Source organism: Lissotriton vulgaris, chromosome 8 (assembly GCF_964263255.1).
Source record: "Lissotriton vulgaris chromosome 8, aLisVul1.2, whole genome shotgun sequence".
NCBI classification, from domain to species: Eukaryota; Metazoa; Chordata; class Amphibia; order Caudata; family Salamandridae; genus Lissotriton; species Lissotriton vulgaris.
This window is the reverse complement of record NC_141696.1, coordinates 1504356706-1504380398: the sequence shown is the minus strand read 5'-3', so window position 1 is coordinate 1504380398 and position 23693 is coordinate 1504356706. Positions and strand designations below refer to the sequence as shown.

At 48.1% G+C, this 23693-nt stretch overlaps 1 protein-coding gene across 1 annotated transcript in view; it reads right to left on the bottom strand.

Annotated features, from left to right (window-relative positions):
• LOC147699006 (potassium/sodium hyperpolarization-activated cyclic nucleotide-gated channel 2-like) overlaps nucleotides 1-23693 on the bottom strand; it is a 1915905-nt gene that overhangs the window by 494224 nt on the left and 1397988 nt on the right. Inside the window, exon 8 of the mRNA XM_086933539.1 lies at nucleotides 10331-10477. Coding sequence (XP_086789665.1) covers nucleotides 10331-10477 — 147 coding nt within the window. The remainder of the gene's footprint in view (nucleotides 1-10330; nucleotides 10478-23693) is intronic.

The following is a 23693-nucleotide window of genomic DNA, read 5'->3' as shown; positions in this document are numbered from 1 at the left end:
ATCCAGCACCTGTTCAGTGGGGCATTTCCTGACCTGTGACCTGGTCACAGCAAACACATGTGCTGGAAAGCCTAACATTTCCATGTGAGTCCTCTGCTCCACTTCTGACCATTGTGATGACTCCAAATCATTGCCCAACAAACAATCCACTGGGAGGTCTGAACTAACTACAACCTTCTTTTGGCCAGTTACCCCTCCCCAGGAGAAAGCTACAATTGCCATACTGTGATTGGTAGTGACATTGCTTGCATTGGTCACCAGGAATTCTGTACCTGGCATGATTTGTCCAGGGTCCACAAAGTTAGGTGTCACCATTGTGACACTGGCACAAGTGTCCCTATAGGCCTGAGCCATTTTTCCATTAATGAAAGGTGTCTGTCTGTATTTGCCCAAAGTATTGGGACTTATGTCAGGGGACATATCCATATCCCCTGTACTGACAAGGACAGCCTGAGTGAGTGTACCAACTAAGTTGTCACACCCCTTAGAACCCAGGGTTAACCCTACTAAACCCTTGGGAGGTGCACTACCACTGCTGGCTGTACTAGGGGGCACAGGTGCCTTAGGGGCTGCAGTGGCAGGAGTCTGCCCTCCTCCTTTCTTGGTGCACTCACTAAACCAGTGAGTTTTACTTTTGCAGTATTGGCACCACCTTTTAGATTGGCCTTCTTTCTTCTTTTGGGGAGCCTGACCCCCACCCTCTTTGGGTTGTTGGGGACCTGTCGAAGACTTCTGGTCATTTTGTTCCCCCTTAGAATCTTTACCCTTCTGGTCTGCTTTCTTCTGACCACCTTGATTCTAGCCCTGGTTCTGTTTAACTCTTGTTCTAACCCATCTGCCTGCCTTCTTTCCCAATTCTTGGGGAGAGGTCAGATCTGAGTCAACAAGATGCTGATGCAACAACTGGTTCTGACAATTGTTTAAAATTTGTTCTCTCATCATCAAATTGTACAATCCTTTATAATCAGTAACCTTACTGCCCAGCAACCAGCCCTCAAAAGCCTTAGTGGCACAATCTACAAAGTCAGACCAATCTTGAGACTGAGTTTTCTGGGTATCCCTGAACAGCACCCTGTACTGCTCAGTGGTTAGGCCAAACCCTTCAACCAGTGTATTCTTCAAGACTTGGTAATTGTTAGCATCCTCTACCCTTGTGGTGAGGAGCTTGTCTCTTCCTTTACCTTCAAAGGAGAGCCACAAGATAGCTGCCCACTGGCTCTGGGGAACACCTTGCACAGTGCAGGCCCTCTCCAAAGCAGTAATCCATTTGTGGATGTCATCCCCTTGTTTAAAGGGGGGCACTATCTTACCAAGGTGCTTTGTATCAAAACTCCTTTCCCTATTGCTAGGTACAATGCTGCCACCAGTGGGGACTACCCCACTTAACTGTTGCTCTCTAGCAAAGGCAAGCCTTTCTTTGGCCAGGGCAAGTTCTTCCCTTTCAATCCTCAGATTGGCTGCCCTTTCTTTAGCTTCATACACTCTCCTCTGAGGGGATGTCATCCCTCTTTGAGAAGAGTTGTGAGAGCCATTGGTTTGAAGGGATCTGCCAGAGCCTCTTGATAGAGATCTGGCTCGTCCATTCCCAGTGTTAAGCTGACCTGATAGTGGCCCCAGGGGTCCCCCAGTACCACTGTCATGTTTGCTTAAGTTGGACCTGGTTAGTCTAACGACTTCTACCTGTCCCTTGTCTGCCTCATCCCCAGAGGGATCCTCATCCTCATCCTCCTCCCCATTTTCATTCTCAATGGAGAGGTGGATTAGGTCAGGGTCTCCTCTGGTTCCCTCGAGGGGAGGCATGCCTCCTTCTGGATTAGAAGGGCTAAGAAGTCTCTCAGCCTTTCTGGCATCATAAGTCTCCAGGAGACCAATCAGAAAGGAGGTGGTGGGGTTAGCCCCTTGCTTAATCTTCCTAGAGGTACACACTTGTCGTAACTCATGGAAGCTAAGCACAGTATATCTGGAAGGAATGACCTGTGGAGGGTTGACTGACACAAGGGGAGACTCAGTGTTTCCTCCTTTGTCTGACATACTGTTTCTAGTGTGGTGTAAGTGATGCACCTACCTACACTATGTGTTTACCTACTGATCCCTTGCTAAGAGTTGCAGCCAAGGTGTGCTAAGCCTTGAGGAGCTGCAACAGCTGGTTCAGTAGAACTCAGAGTATTCTAAGCTTAGTTATATGTACTACCAGTACTTATGTGATCTTTCAACAAGATATTCTTAGGATACGTGTGGTAAAACAACAGCAAGCTCAAATCCCACCGCTGCCACCAATGTGAGAAGGTGGCCTGATATGCAGTGCTCACTATTCTAGTGAACACTATGTATCAGTCCAGCAACCCTTATTGATGATTGGTTGTAAGTCAACCTTATAGACCAGCTATCCTAGTAGTGTGGATACGAGCAGTCTAAGGCTAAAGACTCGAGAGGGCGTGTTAAGCCAGCTGTTTACCACACATATACCCCTTGAATACCCAGTGAAAGGACACCACACAAGTGTTATGAAAATAAACAAGATATTTATTAAGAATCACAACAGCCCTGTACTCTTTATGAGGACAGGGTACTAAGCACAAACCAAAACTCTTACGAAAATACTTAAGTTAGCACAGTATATACAAATGCCCGAGGGGCACGGAAAACCATATACTCTGAAAGTGGAATGCGAAATTACTAGCAGGTAAGTACAGTACTAATAGCCTTTGGAATCGCTAGGACTTGACTATAGAATCGTTAGATTACTTCTAGGAGACCCAGGGGACTCGGGTGCAGTGTGTGCACTCTCACGCGAGATGCGGGACAAAGTCTATGGTAGCTTGGAATTGCAAAGTTAGTGTTCTCGGGCGAACCCGACCTGGTAGGAAGAAAACGAAAGTGGATTCTGACCCTTGGATACTGAGGCTATGCTGGGGCACCGAAATGCCGAAGTTACCTAGCCCAGGGGCTGCAGCTGCATAGGACTCAAAGGACGTCGGGAATCCTCGTTGACGGACCAGGAGCCTGGAAGAAAGAAGTTGCTGGCAGGCGACCAGTGAAGAAAGTTCGGTGGATCCAAGCCTGGATCGATGGAAGATGACACCTGAAAGCAGAGGGGACCAAGTTCGAGACTACTAACCAGTAGTCAGTGGGCACCAGGAGGGCACCGGATGGTAGCCACCTCGACTAGGCGAGTGGGTGACGCTGTGCTCGGAGATCTCACGGACCAGGAGGCGTTGTCGGCGACCAGGATGGAGGAGCGAGCTGTCCCACGAAGATAGAAGCTGTCGGCGTCGCTGGACCCAGGATTGGGCAACAAAGCCTTGGCAAATTCAAGCCCACGCGGTGGACCTAAACTGGCGTCTGGGGTGGACCAGGGGGGTCTGGGGTGCCTCTCTTGAAGAAGGAAGCAAGGGCCAGTCTGGAGCAACCAGACCAGCAGCAGTGATGTAGTCGGGCGTCGTTCAGAAGGCCACAAGCCAGCCGGCTAGTAGCCAAACAACGCGGTGCACAGCAAACAGCAGAAGGGCCCCACGCAGATCGTGGAGATGCAGGGAGGCTGATCTTGGGTGCTGGAGCTGCGCAGGGTTGGGGCTTCTCGGACCCCAAAGCACTCACCAGTGGAAGACTCGGTGGGCTTGTTACAAAGAAGTCGTGCAGTCTTGGCGATCGTCGGTCCCTCGAGGTCTCGTCGCACTCACGGTTCTCAGCTTTGCTGTAGAGGTGAGTAGAGGTCAGAGGTGCCAGGGAAGCCGGGTCTCGTCGAGCTGGGTCGTCGGATTCGTGAAGAAGGACTTGCAGCAGACCGCAGTGTTCTTAGGATGGTGCCCGCTTGATGCAGGGTGACTACTCCTTAGCCACAAGGGAGAATCTTGAGGAAGAAATCTTGAAGTCCTTTAGAAGAAAGTCGTGTCTTGATTCCAAAGATGATCTAATCTGAACAGGGGGCCCGCTCCCATCTTTATACTAAAAAAGGGGGCTGACACGGTGACTAGGTCCTGCCTATGGGTGGGACTAGGAGGGGGGTGGTTACACCCCTCTGCCATGCCGGACTTTCCCCAAGCCAGGGGCTGGTGTGCCCCTGGAACTGGTTCTGACCGGCCTATGCGTAGTGAGCACCGGGGTGCCACTCAGCAGTCACCTTCCTGAAAAGCCCTGCCTACCCAGGATACACAAAACCATGTCTGGGACGGTGCTAGCACCGCCCCGGACAGGAAACCCTTTGTCCAGGCCTCCCTCGCTGGAAGGACTCCCAGCAGCAGGAGGTCAGACTCGTGTCTGTGGTGGCAGCATCCATTTTGTGGAGCTGAGGCTTCAGTTAACTTTAACCGGCGTTCACAGTTACATACATGTCGTGTCCCTCTAGAAGGGTAGAATGCTAAACCCGTCGCCAGCATTGGCGAGGGGTTAGTATTCCAATTCGTATGACACCTTACTCAACATGTTTTGATAAAGCAATACCAAAGTTAGCATTTAACCGCGAGGATCATAATGCACTTAAGAGTATATGGTATGCGATATCATGGAACAGCTATTAGGACTTGGTTCCGCAAGCTGCAGACAGGCTCAGCTCATGCCAGAGCACCATCTCACACGATTCCAAGCACTCTGCCTTCAGGATTGTCAAGGCCTGCCATAGGAGTGACTGATAGGAATCTGTGTGTCCATTTTAGGGTTAGGTATAGGTATACTACACCTACAGCAAAGGGTGATTACACGACTTTGCCCCAGCTGTCATGCAGCCAGTTGTGTCAAATTTAGGAGGCCAGCCAGGGGTGGCATAACACATGCTGCAGCCCCTGGCAGCCCTGGGTACACCTATGCCCTGAGTTACAGGGTCTGATAAGGTGGCCCAGTACCAATTGGTAAATGCACCTAGGGTACATGTTTGTAATTTAGAAAGAGAACAGCCAGGCTGTGGGTCTGATTGGCAGGCCCACAGCCAGAGAAAGTCGTAAACCAGTGAAACAAAAGCAAAAAATCTGGGTGATCATAGGATTGCAGACCCTACTCTCCTACAGTACTCGACCCAGGTGGTGCCAGGAATCTTCTTGCAATCCCGGAACCGCTGGCGGTACATTTCAGTGGTGAGGCCGTACCTCGTCAGGAGGGCCTCCTTCTTGTGGCTGTAGGAAGTCTGCTCGGAGGATGGTAGATCGAGCAGGCTGTCCCTCCCCTCGCTCAGGAATCGACCCCACAATCCGGCCCCCCAATCCTTCTGTGGGACTCGGTGGGAGGTCATGGCGACTTCGTAGGCCTTGAACCATTGCTGGATGTCGTCATTTTTGTAATACTCTTTGACTACATCCTTGGGGATGTGGACCTTTGGCTCGGCCGGGGGGACGGTCTCTCGGTTCCCCAGGGGCCGGTTCTCTTCATTCCTTGCCTTGAGTTCGAGCTCCTTCAAGCTTCGCTCGTGTTCCAGCTGAGGTCTCCTCCCTTCATGCTCCCGCTGGAGTTTCTTCTCCTCTAGTTCTCCTTGTGCCTTCATTTGCTCGACCGCCAATTTCTTTTCTGCTAATTTTACTTCTCCTTCGATCTTTAGTTTCGCCATCTCGAGCTCATGGTGGCGACTTCTTTCTCGATCTGCTAGCGCTTCCGGGGATAGGCCCCCGTCTGGTACAGTGCTTCGTACCGGGCTGCTGCCGTTTTCTGTCTGGGGGTGTCCCGGCGCCGCCGCTCCTTCTGTGCGGGGGGTTCCGGACTCCACCCAAGTTTTTAATGCTTTCTGCATGTCTTCTTTTGTGTTGAGGCCAGTGATAGCGATTCCTAGTTCTTTGCAGAATTCCTTTAGTTCTTTGTGTGTGTAGTCCTCCAGTTGTTCTACACGGAATGCCGTACTTGCGTCAGTTTTGATGATACTCATGGTGGTTTCTTCCATCGTCTTTGCTTGGTAGTGCGTTAGTCGTGTACTGTACGATCTCTAGATTGCGGCTCGTATCCCGTCGCTTGCCACCAATGTTCGAAGGCGACCTCAGGGGAGGGCAGGAAGGGTACCTGACCACCCTGGGACCCACCTCCCTAGATATGAAGACGAGCACTGGGGGGAGACTCCTCAGGGGGAGAGTCTCGAATCTAGGATCGTACACACCACACAAGCACACACGACAAAGAGACACCAAAACGTAGCTTCTTAAGAACGTTTCTTTATCTCGTGATTCAAGGGATCCTTATGATCAGAGAAAGCCGGTAGTACAAGTACAGCAAGCGCTCAAAGAGTCGTGGTCAGAGTAGGGCTAGCGGGACAGTCTTATGAGATCAGTGTCAATATCGTTGCGTACCCAACGCACAGCTCTCAATCCTCGAGCCGGGGGATACGGGGCGATCTTTCAGGGTCCGGCCGGGCCAGGAGAGTCAAAGAGCCGCGAGTCACTCAGCAGGGCTCAAGCAAAGTGTTGGAGGTCTTCCCTTCCGTTCTTCAGGGGAGCCGCGAGCCACTCAGCAGGGCTCAGGAGTTTCAAAGTTGCAAGGGAGCCGCGAGTCACTCAGCAGGGCTCGGTGGTTCAAAATTGCAGCAGAGACGCGAGTCACTATTTCAGGGTCTGGCCGGGCCAGGAGAGTCAAAGAGCCGCGAGTCACTCAGCAGGGCTCAAGCAAGATGTTGGAGGTCTTCCGTTCTTCAGGGGAGCCGCGAGTCACTCAGCAGGGCTCGGTTGTTCAAAGTTGCAGGGGAGCCGCGAGTCACTCAGCAGGGCTCAGGTGGTTCCGGCAGAAGTCCTTCTCTGCCAAATGAGCCACGACCACGTCAACAGGGCTCTCGTCGTTCCAGGATCGAATCTGTCGATAGTCCCGGAGCATCCCCAGTTATAGGACTGCTCCTCTTTGATCTCCGGAGTCTGGTCGGCAGGGAACTTGGCAGCTGGGGGCCGCTTCTTGGGGTTTCCTGCCACGCGCCCTTTGACCCATTCAGGTGGGGTTCGGGAGGAGTCCTAGACACACAGCAGGCGTGGAGACAGCCCTCCGGGCGGCCGGAGGGGCGATCGAAACCCACTTCTCGAAGAGAGGTCGGAGGTGTGAAGGATACTGCTCCTCCCTTTCTCACTCGCGGGGAGCGTTCGGTCCTCCCGCCAGGGTGGCGCCTCTCGGCTGGCTCGGGCAGCCATCTTAGGTGCCGAAAAGTGGGCACACAGGGCCTACGGGCCGGGAAGATGGAGGCACGGGCTGGGAAGTCCAGGAAGGGTCAGGACTTAACGTGGAGGGACGGGTTGGTTAGGACGGGGGACTCAGGGGTCTGTTGTGGTGTAAGCTCGGAAGGGTGTGTGAGAAGTTGGCCTGATATATGATGCTCACTAGTTCTAGTGATCACCTTGTATCAGTCCAAACAACCCTTATGGTGATTTGTTGTAAGTCAACCTTATAGACCAGCTATCCTAGTGGTAGCATGGACAAAGCAATCTTAGGCTAAACTCTTTTGGCATGTGAAGCCAGCTGTTTTACCACATATAACTCCCTGAATACCAAGTGAAAGGACACCACACAGGTTGTTATGAAAATAAACAAGTATTTATTAACTAACATACACCTCTGAACTCTTTATGAGATCAGAGGGCTAAGCACACGACAAACTCTTTAGAAAATAAGTTTAAGTTGCGCAAATTACAATGGTGCCCTAGGGGCACGACAAACCATATACTAAGTAAGTGGAATGTGAAAGTCGATAATAGGAATGGAGCTGTCCAGAGGCTGTAGGATCACTGGGACCACGCTATACTAACTCTAGGTAGGTAATAGGAGGCCCGCAGAACGCGTGTGCAGAGTGTGAACTCACACGCGAGATGCGTAACAGTGTCAATGGACAGTACAGTTCAAGAAAAAGGTGAGTACGGACAATCCTGACTAGGTAGAACTAAAACGACTGTGGATCTGGACTCTAGGAGAGTCAAGCCACCCTGGAGCACCGAAATGCTCGTGTTACCTCACCCACGGGCTGCGGGTGCATAGGTGCCAAGTTGTGCCGGGTTCCGGCGTTGAAGTCTATGGAGCCTAGAAAAAGATGCTGCAGGCGATCAGGAGGAAGATGTCCGGTGTGATCCAAGGGTGGATCAGTGAAGAGAAGAACCTGAAAGCGAGGGGACAATGTTTAAAGTCACTAGCCAGTGACTGAAGTGGAACCAGGAGTGGAACCAGATGTCGTTGTCGCGATCTGGTGAGGGTGGACGCTTGTTTCTGCAGCAACGTGGACCAGGTGGTGTCTTCGACGACCAGGATGGAGGCACGAGCTGTCCCACGCAGGCTCTCGCTGTCGGCGGGGTCAGCTTCGAATTCGGAGTCAACAGGCCTTGGCAAAGGCAACCCACGCAGTGAGTGGAAACGGCGTCTGGAGTGGACCAGGAGGGTCTGGGGTGCTCCTCTTTTGGAAGGGAGCGAGTGTAAGTCTGGAGCAACCAGACCAGCAGTGAAGATTTCGGGTTTCGTCGTCTAGGAGGTCACTAGCCAGCCGGCAAGTGACCAGACAACGCGTCGAGCAGCAAACAGGCAGAAGGGCCCCACGCAGATCTCGTGGATGCTGGAGGGCTGGTCTTCGGTGCAGGAGCTGCTCGGGGTTGGGGCTTCTCAGTCCCCAAAGCACTTGGACGAGGTTACCTCAGAAGTCGTGCTGGAGCGAAGTGCTGCTTCTTTCAAGATGGCCAGTCCCACGTGTCTCGTCACACCCACGGATCTCATCTGTGCTGCAGATGTAGGTAGAGGTCTGAGAGGCCTGGGAATCCGGGTCTCGTCGGGCTCTGAAGTCTGGATCCGGGAAGGAAGACGACAAAGGGAAGACGCTGATGGTGCCTGCTTGTGCAGGGTGGACACTCCTTGCCCACAAGGGAGATTTCTTCAGTCTTCTGTGGAGCAGAACGTCGAAGTCCAGAGTTTTTTCTTGTAAAGTTGTTCAGGATAATCTAATTTGGAATGGGACCAGCTCCTACCTTTATCCGGCTAAAGGGGGCTGTACTACGACTAGGTCCCTCCTCTGGGTGGGACCAGGAAGGGGGGTGGGTACAACCCCTATCCTTTGCCCGGTCTTGCGCCAGCTCTGGGGCTGGAGTGCCCCAGGAACTGGTTTAGACCGGAGTATGCACAGGACACCTTGTGTGCCCCAGGCATGTCTCATTCCTTTCAGCCCTGTCCTACCTAATACACAAAATCCTGTCTGGGGTGGTGCTAGCACCTCCCAAGGCAGGAAACCCTTTGTCCAAGCCTCCCTCGCTGGAAGGACTCCCAGCAGCAGGAGGTCAGACTTGTGTCTGTGGTGGCAGCATCCATTTTGTGATGCTGAAGTTAACTTTAACCGGGGTTCACAGTTACATACATGTCGTGTCCCTCTAGAACGTTGGAATGCTACCCCCGTCGCCAGAATTGGCGAGGGGGTAGTATTCCAATTCGTATGACACCTTACTCGACATGTTTTGATAATGTTATACCAAAGTTGGTAATAACCGCGAGGATTATAATGCACTTAAGAGTATATGGTATAGCGTTATCATGGAAACAGCTAAAGGACTTGGTTCCGAAAGCTGCAGACAGGCTCAGCTCATGCTAGAGCACCATCTCACATAATTCCAAGCACTCTGCCTTCAGGATTGATAAGGCCTGCCATAGCAGTGACTGATAGGAGGATATGTGTCCATTTTAGGGTTAGATATAGGGATACTATATCTAAAGCAAAGGGTGATTACACCACCTTGCCCCAGCTGATTGATCAGCCAGTTGTGTCAGATTGGGATGGCCAGCCAGGGGTGGCATAATACATGCTGCAGCCCCTGGTAGGCCCTGGGTGCGCCTATGCCCTGGGTACCTAAGGTACACTGTACAGGGACTGATAAGGTGACTCAGTATCCAATTAGATATGCTCCTAAGGTACATGCAATCCATTTTACAGAGAGAGCAGTGGGCTTGGGGTCCTGAATAGCAGGGTCCCAGGTCAACTAAGTCGAAAAACCAGCAAAACACCAGGCAAAAAGTTGGGGGCAACCATAGTCAGATATCCACCTTCCTACAGGGTGTTGCTATGGGTCAGGGAGGACCACGCCACGAGGCTGGGTCTAACAGATACCCTCTCTGATAATAATAAATGGCAATATATATTTTACCAATTACGTGAATCTATGGAAAAAATGTCAGAATCTAGGACAATTCATGTGATTAAAAGATATATATCTTGGATAAACCAAAGTAGCTTCTCTGTCAACCTAACAGGGATGCTATTCCACAGTTTTATGTAGTAGTTATCACTTTGAGTCCCTGTCAAACATACTTGATAGCGTGACATCAACTGTCATCAATCACACATTATGAAGCCGGCTTTATAACGTATTATACCATAATCAAACTCCAATTATGTGTTCATGTGCCAATTGATATTTACCTCCTTCAGGGACTCTGACATTTGGCTGATAATGTCCTGTTCGTTAAACCACTTCCCTTGGTACCTGGTTTCATAGTAATCAAATATTCGCAAGCGTAATTCTTTCGGTATCTTTCTGTAGGCCATATACTCTTTCACGGTGCTTATCTGCAGGGAAGTTTTAAAGACCAGACAATGTTTAAATACTGACATATGCTGAAACACATAAATCCAGCAATGCGGCATAGAATGCAACATAATTGTAAATATATTTTGCAGCAATAAACATAAAAGAAAGCTAACATAAAAATGTATCAGAGTTTTTTCCAACTTACAGTATACGTATACCTCAACATTAGTTACTTACATGTAAACTGTGGTTCTCCAGTATTGGTGTCTTTCATAGATTCACATGCTTGAATATTCCCCGTCGTCGAAGTGGGAGTCCCACGGTACATAAAATAGTAGTAAAAATAATATATATATATATATATATATATATATATATATATATATATATATATATATATATATATATATATATATATATATATATATATATATATATATACATATAGAAAATTATATAATCATACATGTGCATAAGAAATGTAATACATAAAAAATATATAACGTAAAGTTAAAAGTACAATAGAACTGAAAAAAAGGCCCATAGAAGCCTTAAAGGGAGGATTCACTTTAGTAACATATCATAGTCATTATAATAGTCCACATTCCAGCCAATCAGGCAACAGCACCCTTTAGAACCTTCCCCTCAGAAGCTCAAGCCCTCAGATTTTCGTAGCACCAAAGTGACCAAGAGTGCATGAGGAGAAGAGAGCCTCTGAGGGGGGGAAGGGTGGGTCGCAGGTGAATCTATGAAAGACACCAATCTGGAGAACCACAGTTTACAGGTAAGTAACTAATGTTCTTCTCCAGTATTAGGGGTGTCTTTCATAGATTCACATGCTTGAATAAGAGTAGAAAGCAGTAAAGTAATACATGAGTCATAAAAGGCATTTCAAAACCAGGTAAGTAAAACCATAGTATAATTAATATAGCATACATGCATACATTTAGACATATGGCAAAACCTTTTATGACAGGAGGCGGAAAGCAACCGAGGCTCACCTTAGTTAAAAAGATTTCATAGCACAGCTTGGCCCACAGCAGCGTCTGCGGCGTCCGCTGACTCCAGACAGTAGTGCCTCGTAAACGTGTGTCTGCTCGACCACGTTGCAGCTCTGCAGATCTGGCGCAGAGGCACTCCAGCAAAGAGGGCGGTAGATGATGCCACAGCCCTTGTCGAGTGTGCTCGCACAGGAGCAGAGAGAGGCTTCCCGGCCCGGCAATGGCAGAAAGAGATGGCAGAAGAAATCCATCTAGTAATGGATTGTTTAGTAACTGGCTGTCCTTTGCATATTCGGCAATAGGCTACAAAGAGCTGGTCTGATTTTCGAAAAGGAGCGGTGCGCTGAATGTAGAATTTCAGGCAACGGTTTAAATCTAAGGAATGCAGAGAACGCTCAGCGGGAGACTGAGGGTTTGGGAAGAAAGTTCTGAGAATGACTGGCTCATTCAGATGGAAATCCGAAGGAACTTTGGGAATACATTTCGGATTTGTCCGTAAAGTAACAGCGTCCTTGGAGAGTTTAAAATATGGAGGTTGAATTGTGAATGCTTGGATGTCACTTACTCGCCTTGATGATGTAAGCGCGAATAGAAGATCAACCTTCCACGTGAAGAATTTTAAGTCCGCTGAATGGATGGGTTCAAAAGGAGGTAGAAGGAGCTGAGATAAAACCAGATTCAAGCGCCACGAAGGCGGCGGATGACGTATGGGCGAATACATTTGAAAGAGACCTCTGAAGAACTGTTGAATTATCCGAGAGGAATACAGAGATGTGGTGCCATCATGACGAAAGCAGGAAATCGCTGCCAGAAAGACTTTAAGAGTGGAATGAGAAAGTCCTGACTTCGCTAGAGATAAGAAAAAAGGCAGGATTTGCTCTGGCTTGGCGTGCATTGGATCAAGGGCTTCCTTGTGACACCAAACACAAAAACGCTTCCATTTCAATTGATATGTTTTAATGGTAGAAGAGCCAGCACTTTCCTGCACTCCGGAGTGATATTCAGACCTGCGAACTCATTGTGTTCAGGTTCCAAGCATGCAGTTGGAGATATGCCGGATCCGGATGGCAAATCCGTCCTTCATTCATGGTGAGCAGGTGAGGCAGAGGGCAAAGAGGTATCGGATCGCACTGGGACAATAGGAGGAGGTCCGAGAACCACGGGCGACGTGGCCACCTGGGCGTAATCAGTATGAAGTGGCATGGTTGAAGCTTCATCCTGTGCAGCAGGCGTGGAACGAGAGGGAGCGGGGGAAAAGCATAGACGAATTCGCTCGAGCAATTGATCGAAAACGCATTCCCGCTCGACTCTCTGTGGGGATGTCGACTTGCAAAGCGTAGGCATTAGCGGTTGGTTGTGGTCGCAAACAGACCCATCTGTGGTTGGTCCAACTGGCGAAAGATGTACTCCAGAGTGGGTTGGTGGAGTTCCCACTCGTGATTGTCCGCCAGAGATCTGCTGAGACAGTCGGCAAGGGTGTTGGAGACGCCCGGCACGTGAACTGCTGTCAGGTGAACCTGGTGTTGAATCGCCCAATTTCAGATTTCTTGCGCCTGCTTGGAAAGCAGAAGAGATCTCGTACCTCCCTGCTTGTTGAGGTAGTGCATGCTGGTGGTGTTGTCTGTCCGTACCAGCAGCGATTGGCCTTGTATCAGCATCTGGAAAGATTTTAGGGCAAGGAAGATGGCCAAGAGTTCTAGACGATTTATATGCCATGTGCGTTGAGCAGCAGTCCATTTGCCCTTAATCCGACATTTCGGCGTGGTGTGCCCCCCAACCCTCCAAGGAAGCATCCGTTGTGAGGATAAGCATAGGAGCTGTTTCCTGGAAGGGCCGACAGGCTGCGATATTTGGAAGGTGAGGCCACCATTCCAAAGCTGTTTGTATGCTGAGGGTCAGGTAGAGTTTGTCGTTGAACGACTCCGAAATTTGTTTCCATTGTGTGTCCACCTCCTCCTGTATGACTCTCTTTTTTTCTTTTTTTTTTTTTTTTTCTATTGAGATGGATTAGAATACAAAAAGAAAACAGAAAACATACATACATAGATATAGATTATCAACTGGGTAAAACAGAAAAATATGCACGGAGGTTAAAAAAAGGTCAATTTCTAGATACACACTAGCTTCTTATTTTTATGTTTACACATACTCCAATAGTGGTAAAGTATCTCAGATCTTACAAAAGGCAAAATCAAACCTTTATCTAAACAGATTTTTACAAGCCTACATAGATTCAACCATTTCATCCTCTTGATTCCCTCCATTTACTAAGGGGTGCCCAAATTTTTTTCCCAAAATCTTTCTTCTTTGGTCCCTTAAAGTTATATAAACAATCCTCGATATTATGAATCCCAAGCAATCTAGTTAACCATATCTGGAATGAAGGTGCTATTGGATCTTTCCAGGCTGCCGCTATTAAAATTCTTAATACTGCAACACACAAAAATACAAAGGCTTCCGCTTCCTGAGTAATATTAAGATTCTCGTCCCTGCCAATTAAAACAGTCGTTGGGGATAGAAGAATTTGGCCCTCTAGCAGCCCCGATAAAAACTTCTCCATTTCAGTTAAAACCGGTTTCAAATTTGGACAAGAATAAAACATATGGATTAAATCTGCTGGGCCTTGGTCGCATCTTGGACATCTGTCCGTATCCCTTTTACCCCATTGATACAGTTTCGCGGGTGTGTAGTATAAATTAAAAATCATCTTATAATGTTGAGCTTTTAGGTTAGTTGCTCTTAAAATTTTCTTATTCAATGCCAATGCATAGTCCACATCTACATTTGGGTCCCCAATTTTAAGAGCCCAAGCATTTTCCACCTGTACAACATCCTCTTCCATGGCCTGTAACAGGAAACCATATCCTATTTTAATCTTCCTACCCCCATTCCTTATATACTGAACAATCGGGTTAACCTCCTGAATAGAGATCCTGGGTCTTATGGATTTCACCGATTGTTCTAACTGGTTATACAACATCCAGTGATTCGCTGAGATACCATATCTTTGTTGTAGGGTCTCAAATTCCAACATCTCTTCCTTATTCATAACATCCCCCAAATACCGAATACCCTGCCTTTTCCAGAGAACACTATTTCTATTCTGTCCCAGATGTATGAATGGGGTTGAATCCCACAGGTCTGTAATTCCATTGATCTTGGGGATTTTAAGAAATTTCAACATTAACTTCCAAACCCCCCATACACCTAGCATCACCTTACTTTTGCTCCTCTTGAAAAATTGAACACTCACTTCCCGGGTTAAAATTCCATTGGCTTTTTCACCGACTACTAATTCATGTATTGTAGGGACCCTAGGGGAATCATCAGGGATATTAAAGCATAGTAGGTGTTTCATATGTAACAGTAAGCATACCCAATGGTATAGCCTTAGATTAGGAGCTGCTAGCCCTCCTCTCTCTATTGGTAATGACAATTTAGCTAATGACCTTCTAACTTTCCCATATTGCCAGAGAAACTGTGAAAAAACTGAGTCCATTTTTTTCATCAGGGATTCATCAATTAGCAATGGGATAGCCCGGAATAAATACAACAATTTCGGAAACATTGTCATTTTGAGTACATTAACTCGTCCAATCAGGGAGAGATGTAAAACGTCAATCCTCCTTAGATCTTTCTCAATCACCGCTAATACTGGCAGATAATTTTCCTGAGTTATTTTACCCACATCAGCATTAATTTTGATTCCTAAATAAATCGCAGCATCAACATATCTTTGATCTCTTTTCGGAATATTCTTTGTGCAAATTATTATAGTTTTATCAGTGTTAAGTTTGTATCCTGAATATATACCAAAGTGCTGAGCCAAGTTGTTTAATTCTTGTATTGCAGTATCCGGTTTATTTGTAACTATTGCTAGATCATCAGCATATGCTAAGATCTTAGTAGTATGACCGTGAGATATAACAGGGGAAATTCTCTCTGTCGCCACAATTTTCCTGATCAGAGGGTCTATGTATAAGGCAAACAAAATGGGTGAACACGGGCAACCCTGACGTGTGCCCCTTTTAATCGAAATCTCCTCTGACTGGAGCCCCATGGTGGTAATTCTGGCCACCGGGTTCACATACATAGCCCTAATACCTTTCCTACAGTTTTCTCCGAAACCCCTTTTCTCCAACACCTCCCACATAAAATTCCATACAACCCGATCAAACGCCTTCTCGGCATCCAATAAAATCATGGCCATGTCACTCCCGGCAGCCGTAACAGCATCGAATAATGTAATTGCCCTAGCTGTATGTTCGGTGGTACCTCGCCCTGGGACAAACCCATGCTGCCAGGGTGACACTAGATGACCTATAATCCCTCCTAGTCTCTTAGCCCAAACTTTTGAGTATAATTTCGCGTCTGTATTTATTAATGATATTGGCCTATATGAACCGGGATTATCCTCTGGCTTCCCCTTTTTGTTAAATACCACAATATTAGTCTGCTTCCACGTATCAGGGATAACACCTGAACATATAACTCCATTAAAAAGATCCTCGAGAATTGGGAGAATTTCTTCACTCAGAGCCCTGTAGACCTCGATTGGGATCCCATCTGGGCCAGCTGCTTTGCCCAATGCCAGTTCACTTAAAGCATTCATTATTTCCTCACTTGTTATACTCGCTTCCAATCGGTCTCTATCATCCTCCCCCACCCTAGGTGTTATAGGAAATTGATCTTGTATATGGGATACCACCCCCGGCTCCTGATCGTACAGTTTTTGATAAAACTCTTGAAACACCTGTACTATGGATTTTGGGTCATTTTACTCTCTCCCATTAAATTTCATCTTACTAATTTTATTTCTATTCAGATCCTGTCTTATGCGTAATGCTAATGCTCTCCCAGCTTGCTCCCCTGTCTCATAACGCCTAGCTCTTTGAGTCTGATATTCACAAATCTCCTTTTGGGTAATTAATTTTAAGAGGTCCCCCTTAATCCTGGCCATATTTCTTGTGGTCTCTCTACTGTCCTTACCAGTTATTATTTCATCAATGTGGTATCTCTCTCTTTCTGCCAGATCTGCTGTAAGTTTATCTATCTTGATTTTGTCCTCTTTCCTAATTCTCGATGAGCAGCTGATCGTCTCCCCCCTTAATGCGGCTTTAAACGACTCCCAAACCCCATTCCTGGAGGCACTATATCTGTTGCAATCAAAGAATTCTTTTGTCCATCTTTTCATATGCTTTAAGAACCTTTCATCATTTAATAACTTTCTATCAAAAGTCCATCTGGATATTTTCCTAAGTACACTGGGAACTTTATAAGAAAGTATCAAAGGGTTATGATCAGAAATTACTCTAGGTAATTTCTGAATATTTACCTTACCTATCTCCCCTTGTGTAATAAAAAAATAATCCAGCTTGGAATACTTTTGTGCTGGATGAGAGAAGTACGTGTAACCACGATCACCTGGCATCTTTTCTCCCCATACATCTAGCAGGCCATGGGATTGCATCATGGAACTGATCGCTGTATTAACTTTACGTTTGCGGCCTGTAAAATTAGTCCCCTGTTGCCAATCCACAGAAATATTCATGTCCCCACATACTATCATTGGGGCTGTCCAGTTGGCCAATTCCTCTTCTAGTTTGTCGAACATCGTAGGATCATCCTCATTTGGACCATATATTACACATAATGTAAACCCCATACTCATTTCCGCTAAGATCCATCTACCCGAGCCATCCGTTTTTATGCGTTTAACACCGCCCAGATGATTCTTAGCTAATATAGCCACTCCTCTTATCATTGATGTCTGGGTGGAACATCCGATCATGGTAAACCCATACAGTTCCAAGACCTTCCTTTTATTCCAGGGGATATGGGTTTCCTGAACACAAACTATGTCAATATTATTCGATCTCACCAGATGACTCAATCTCTGCCGTTTCTTCCAGTCGTTTAACCCCCCTGCATTTATACTACATATTCTAATGTCTGGCATATTTTGCGAGTTTACCTTTCCCACAATAACTCATATCCAGATACCTGATATCAGCCTGAAAACTATTCCTTTCCATCTCATATTTTTTTTTCATTATTTTCGCCCCCCCTTCCCTCCCCACCCCCACCCACTCCTCCCTCTGCACTCTCACCCTCCCCCTCCTAGGCTCCAAATTGGGGCCTCCCCTCACCCCCCCCGCTTGACTAGAGGCGCTCAGACCTCGGGTCTGTGCACGTGATGGTTGCAGCTTGGTGTGAGGAGAAGAGATCGCGCTTCAACATTTTACTCTTTATCTAGACCCCTCACCTTCTTTTGTTTTTCCTTACCATTTTTTTTTTTATTTCCCCTTTTTTTTTTTTTCCTTTCCCCCCCTGAGACTCCCTCAGTGAAAACACCTCACCCAAAAATTAATCACTCCCCCTAAGAATATTTCAGTAGTTCATTTAGCAATTTACTAGTACATTTTGGCACTCCCAGTGCTCCATCTATGACTGCAGGAACTCTTTGGCTTTAATCTCTGAGGAGAAATAAAATGCTTTTCCGCCCTGGATTACTTTCAGCTGGGCAGGATTGATCAAATATGCCTGCAGGCCCTTGTCCTGAAAAGGTTTTATCATTTGCCTCAGCCTCCAACGCCTCTCGACTGTAATATGGCAAAAGTCCGGACGGACAAAAAAGGTATATTCATCTACTGTCTTTTTTTTGTCAGGCCTTGCCCTCTCAGAGATTGCTTGTCTTAAGTTGAAATTGCCCAAAAAAATTAATATCGCCCTGGGTTTATCTCCCTCTTTAGCCTTTTTATAGATATTGGCTGGGGTGCGATGCGCTCTCTGAATCTCCCTATCGAAATCCCAATCTTTCAGTTCTTTGAAGGCGGACACAAACAGTTTAACGATGAATGTTTTCATGTCTGACCCCTCAGCCCCCTCCGGAATTCCCAGGACACGCAGATTATTTTGCCTCGATCTGTTCTCTAACGACTCCAATTTCCATTGGATGTCCGTGAGATTTTTAGCTTGAGTGTCAACTTTATCGACTGCTGCTGCAGCATCAGCTTCTGTGGAAACCACTCTATCTTCCAAATTGGTCACTCGTTCCCCCAGGTTCACACAGGCCTTAGTAAGTTTCCTCACCACCCCTTGCATTTTTCTAACCGCCGCCTGTGATCTCCGACTTTCTTGCCGTGATTCTTCTCTGTGAGCCAGTATCTCCTGGTGAATAACCTCCAAGAGTGACATTTGTGCTGAGTCTCCTTCTGGGCTATCTGCTGAGGCATTCGGTTGTGATACATCTTTTCTTTGATTAGATACTTTCGCTCTCACCACCATTTTTACTGCTGTATTTGGGGGACTACTTTCCTCGGGTTCTAAGTCGCTACCAGTCTCTATATCACTGGTCTCCTGTCCCAAACTATCCTCTCCATCCTCCGACCATTCACCGCCTTCAGATACCGAAAAAAATGCCTCACTCAGTGTCTCTTTTTTACTGCAACTACTCCCCCCTGTGTTGTCTTCCAGAATTTTTTCTAAGCCAGGGTGAAGTGAATTACTATCCCCCAACTGAGCTACTGCTGTCGCCTCCAATTGTTGTTCACCTTCCCCCATTATTACTGTATTCAATTGGTCGGCGAGCTCTTCCACTGTAGTGCCCGGAGATGCCTCCTCATTCCCCGCAACAGGGGCACCAGGGGAAGCAAGGGCAGCAGGGGCAGCCTGTAAGTTATCTTCCTTTTGCTCTTTTATGTCCTTGGTCTTATTCATCTTTTGAAAAATATCCGATATTGGGATAGTACCCGAATTATCCGGGTTTCCCTTACTGGCGCCCTGCTGTACTGGTTTTTTTACTTGAGGGGAACCTTGTTTTTTCCCCTTACCGCCATCAATGTCCGATGCCTCCGCTAGCTCCGCTGCTGCCTTCCTCCTAGCAGCCGCCTTCGCACTGGCGCTCGGCTTAGGAGCCATAATTGCCCTCCGCCTCTCCTCTGGCCCAAATGTCTCCTTACCGGTTGGGGAATCACTGTTTTCGGCAGTCTCTATCTCACCCTGCAGAGCTCCGACGCCCTCCAGAGCGCTCCTTGTCTGCTCCTTTCCGCCACATGGGAGGTTTGAAGCCGCCTTCCCTTGTTTCTCGTAGAGCTTCCTTCTCTGCCGAGTTCGCCGTCTCCAAGCCAAACTCCGCGAGGCTTCCAGGCTGAATACCAGCTCCGCGAACTCCGCAGCCTCCGCTCGTGGTCGGATGACAGCTCCGCCTCTGAGCCGCCGTGTCAGCTGAACGATCTCCAGGAGCAGCCGCTTCAGCGGCAGACTACAGGTCAGTTTCATCCAGCCGCGCTCGCTCTGATAATTCTTCTTTTTCGCCCGCTCTCCTCTGTCTAACGTTGTAAAAGACTCATGCTTCACTTCGTTTCATCGAATTCCGATTTGTGGGGAAAATACGGGATCTTAATCCTCCATAGCGCTCCTCCTCACACGAGCTGCTTCTCGACCGTCTCACACGGTCGCCATCTTGCCTCTACAGCCAGCCCCTCCTGTATGACTCTCATGTGAAGTCTGCAGTGCGGGATCAGATGTATGCAAGAGGAGGCCATGCCCAGAAAAGATCCGGACAGAAACAGACTTTTTTGACTTTAGAAAAGCGACCATATTTAGTATGCGAAGTTGTCGCTCATGTGATACAAACACCTGTGCCAGACAAGAATCGTTTAAGGCTCCTAGAAAGATTCTCTGTTGTGAGGGGCGAAGATGAGACTTTTCCTGATTGACAGAAAGGCCCAAGGTGCGGAAAAGTGAGAGGCAAGTCTGAGTATGCTGTCTTGCTGTTTGACGTGTCTGAGCTTTTATTAGACAATCGTCCAGATAAGGGTAAAATTGAATGCTTGCAAGCGAAGGAAAGCTGCGACCGGAACCATGATCTTTGTGAAGACTCTCGGCGCTGATCGAAGGCCGAAAGGCAACACCTTGAACTGGAAGTGCTTCAATCCGACAGTGAAGCAAAGATATTTTCTGTGTTTGTGATGGATTGGCACATGAAAATATGCATCTTGGAGGTCGATAGTGGAGAGGAACTCTCCGGGATTGAGGTATTGAAAAATACCCAGTAGGGTCAACATTCGGAAAGTTTGTGATTTGTTGAATTTGTTGAGGGTGTAGCGCTGTTGTCCACGAAAGGACGAAAAAGGTACGCAATAGGCGGAAACCGCCGGGACACTACAACTCCCAGAAAGACTTGGGTGCTGGCAAACCGGAAGTGGTTGTGGGAACGGAGATATATGCAATCCCCCAGCGTAGCTCCTTGCTTGTCAATCTTGCCTTCCCGCTAGGAGGACGTCGGAGAGAGTGGTGCGCGGACGCTTGCCTTCCCGCTAGGAGGACGTCGGAGAGAGGTGCGCGGACGCTTGCCTTCCCGCTAGGAGGACGTCGGAGAGAGTGGTGCGCGGACGCTTGCCTTCCCGCTAGGAGGACGTCGGAGAGAGTGGTGCGCGGACGCTTGCCTTCCCGCACGGAGGACGCCGGATAGAGTGGTGCGCGGACGCTTGCCTTCCCGCTAGGAGGACGCCGGATCAAGTGGTGCGCGGACGCTTGCCTTCCCGCTCGGAGGACGCCGAATCTTTTTCCTTCTCGAACTTTAGAGGTAGGAACCTGTAGAGCACGGCCGTGCTAGAGATACTGTTTATGTTTGTTTTCCGTAGTCCAGAGGTGGAGCTACAGTCCTTTTGTTGTCATCCTTCGTTTACTACCTCTAGTGACAATAACTAGTAGGTGCCATTCGAAACCACCCCTATCCTCCCTTTCAGGGGACCTGGAGGTAAAGGAACACTTGAGACTCAGTATTACCGAACCGGTACTACATCATCCAGAATCCTTTTCTTTGGGCATCTCCCTTAATGTTCTTTGTAAGTACGGTTTTCCCTTTGAAGTCTTTTATACTCTACGAACTGTAGGCAGGGAACTAATGGTCTGTTCCCTTTTGTTTTCTCAGTATTTGTTGTGACCTGAAGACCTCCTTCCCTAGTGACCAGACCAAGAGGGGTACTTCGCAACAACATCCTCCTTCGTTGTTTTATCCCTTTTTCCTGGAGTGCCTTCTGTCCTTTGCATGAGTATAGTGCAGGGAGAGTGGGCATTATTTGGGAACTGGGATACTATTCTTCGCGCTGTGGTCCCCGCCGGCCAGTACCTGAAGGTTAGTGGCTTAAGGTTTCTCTGCGTGGGATATCTGTGGGTTGCTAACCGTTACAGATTGACAAGCCCAAGTAGACAAGCCGAGCCTGGACCATGGAACCAAATACTATGTTAGCCTCGCTGGTAGAAAGCCTTACTGCGCTTCAACACGAGGTACACGCATCGCGTGTAGAAAACCAAGAGATGAAGAAAGAAATGAATACCATGAGGAGAGAGGTAGCGGGCATGGTACGTAAAGGGCAGGGATCAGGTTCCTACATCAGAGAAGCAACTCTGCCTCCCCCTGGTCATCCAGTGACTCAACCCCTTCCTCAGGGAGCATCAGGGGGTGGGTTCTCGGTCCCCAATGCCATACCTCAGTCCTCCACCGACTCTACACCCACGGTGCATGTCATACAGAACACGGGCATTCCTCTTGCCCCACCAGAACGCTTTCATGGGGATCCAAAGAAATTTGAGACCTTCCTAAATCAATGCCGGCTCCACTTTTTGTGCAAGCCTGCGGTGTTTCAGAACGACGCGTCCAAAACATCCTTTATGATGTCCTATATGAGTGGAAACGCGGCTAGTTGGACAATCCCGTTAATGGAGAAGAATGATCCGGTGTTGCATCACTTCCCTGATTTCTGTTCGGCTCTCCGGAGGTTGTTTGACCGCAAGACTCATATGTTGTCCTTGGACAAGGAACTTATCACGTTACGCCAAGGGTCACAGGACCTCTTGACTTATATCACCGCTTTCAATAGACTGGTGGTTGAAACAGACTGGCCCCAGGAGAAACGCACCTCGTTGTTCTATCAAGGACTTCGCAGTGAGCTAAAGGACGTCCTATCACAAGTAGTTCAAATGCCTGCCAACTGCGAGGATTTGATAGATCTTACAGTCCAACTCGACCATCGCCTTCTGGAAAGGCGGGGAGACCGAAACCGGAGCGACATGAAGGGATGGTATCCCAAACCAAAACCATCGTCGGAGGAAGGTCCTAAGAATCCGGAGGGTGTCGAGCCGATGCAGATCGGTGGGATCCGAGGTCCTCTGACAACAGAAGAACGGGATCGCAGACGAAGGATGAAGCTTTGTTTGTATTGTGGAAAAGGGGGGCACTTCATACGTGAATGCAGAGCGAGGGCCCAGCAACCGGAGAGAAACCCGGGGTCAAGAAAATCCGTTATAATGGGAACCAAGGAGACGTCGGAAAACTAAAGAGTCCGGCCCAGACTGAGGTCGCTGGGTTGGACGTGAGACAGACATCGATCTCCTCTCTCCTTGCCAACACGATGATGCCAGCTGTGGCCCATATAAACATGCCGGTGACATTATTTATAGCAGGAAACAACGTCACTCATGTGGAAGCCCTGCTGGATTCGGGGGCCACAGGGAACTACATTGACCTCGAGTATGCTGCATCCCTGGGAATTGAGTGGGAGAGAAAGAAGGAGCCAGAAAATGTAAAAGCAGTTGACGGCTCTTCCTTGACCTCTGGGCCAGTAACCAAACATACGGTGCCTCTGCGCATGCAGCATGAAGAACACCATGAATTCATACAATTTGACATGATAGCGGCGCCACAGTTCCGCCTCATCCTCGGCATGCCCTGGCTGACACTCCACGATCCTGATGTAAGCTGGTCAGCACGAACGGTGACGATGAACTCGGCCTACTGCAAGGAACATTGCTGCAAAAGTTTCCAGGAGATAGCCGAAGACGTAGAGACCCCGTGGGCGCATCATTTGGCGGTATCCTGTGCGGAAACCCCGAAAAAGACCAGCTCTTTACCCAGAGAATATGAAAGGTTTCATGCACTATTTGACAAGAAGCAGGCAACTAGATTACCCCCGCATCGTGAGTACGATTGCTGTATTGATCTTCTACCCGGGGCAGCGATTCCATGCAGTAGAGTCTATGCTCTAGCAGAGAAAGAGAACCAGTATTTGAGAAAATACATTGATGAAAACATGGCCTCCGGATTCATTCGCCATTCCACTTCCCCTGCTTCCTCCCCTTTATTTTTCATCCCGAAAAAGGATTGTGATGAGTTGAGACCCTGTATTGACTACAGAGCACTGAATAGTATCACCGTCAAAAACAGATACCCCCTTCCGTTGATATCCGT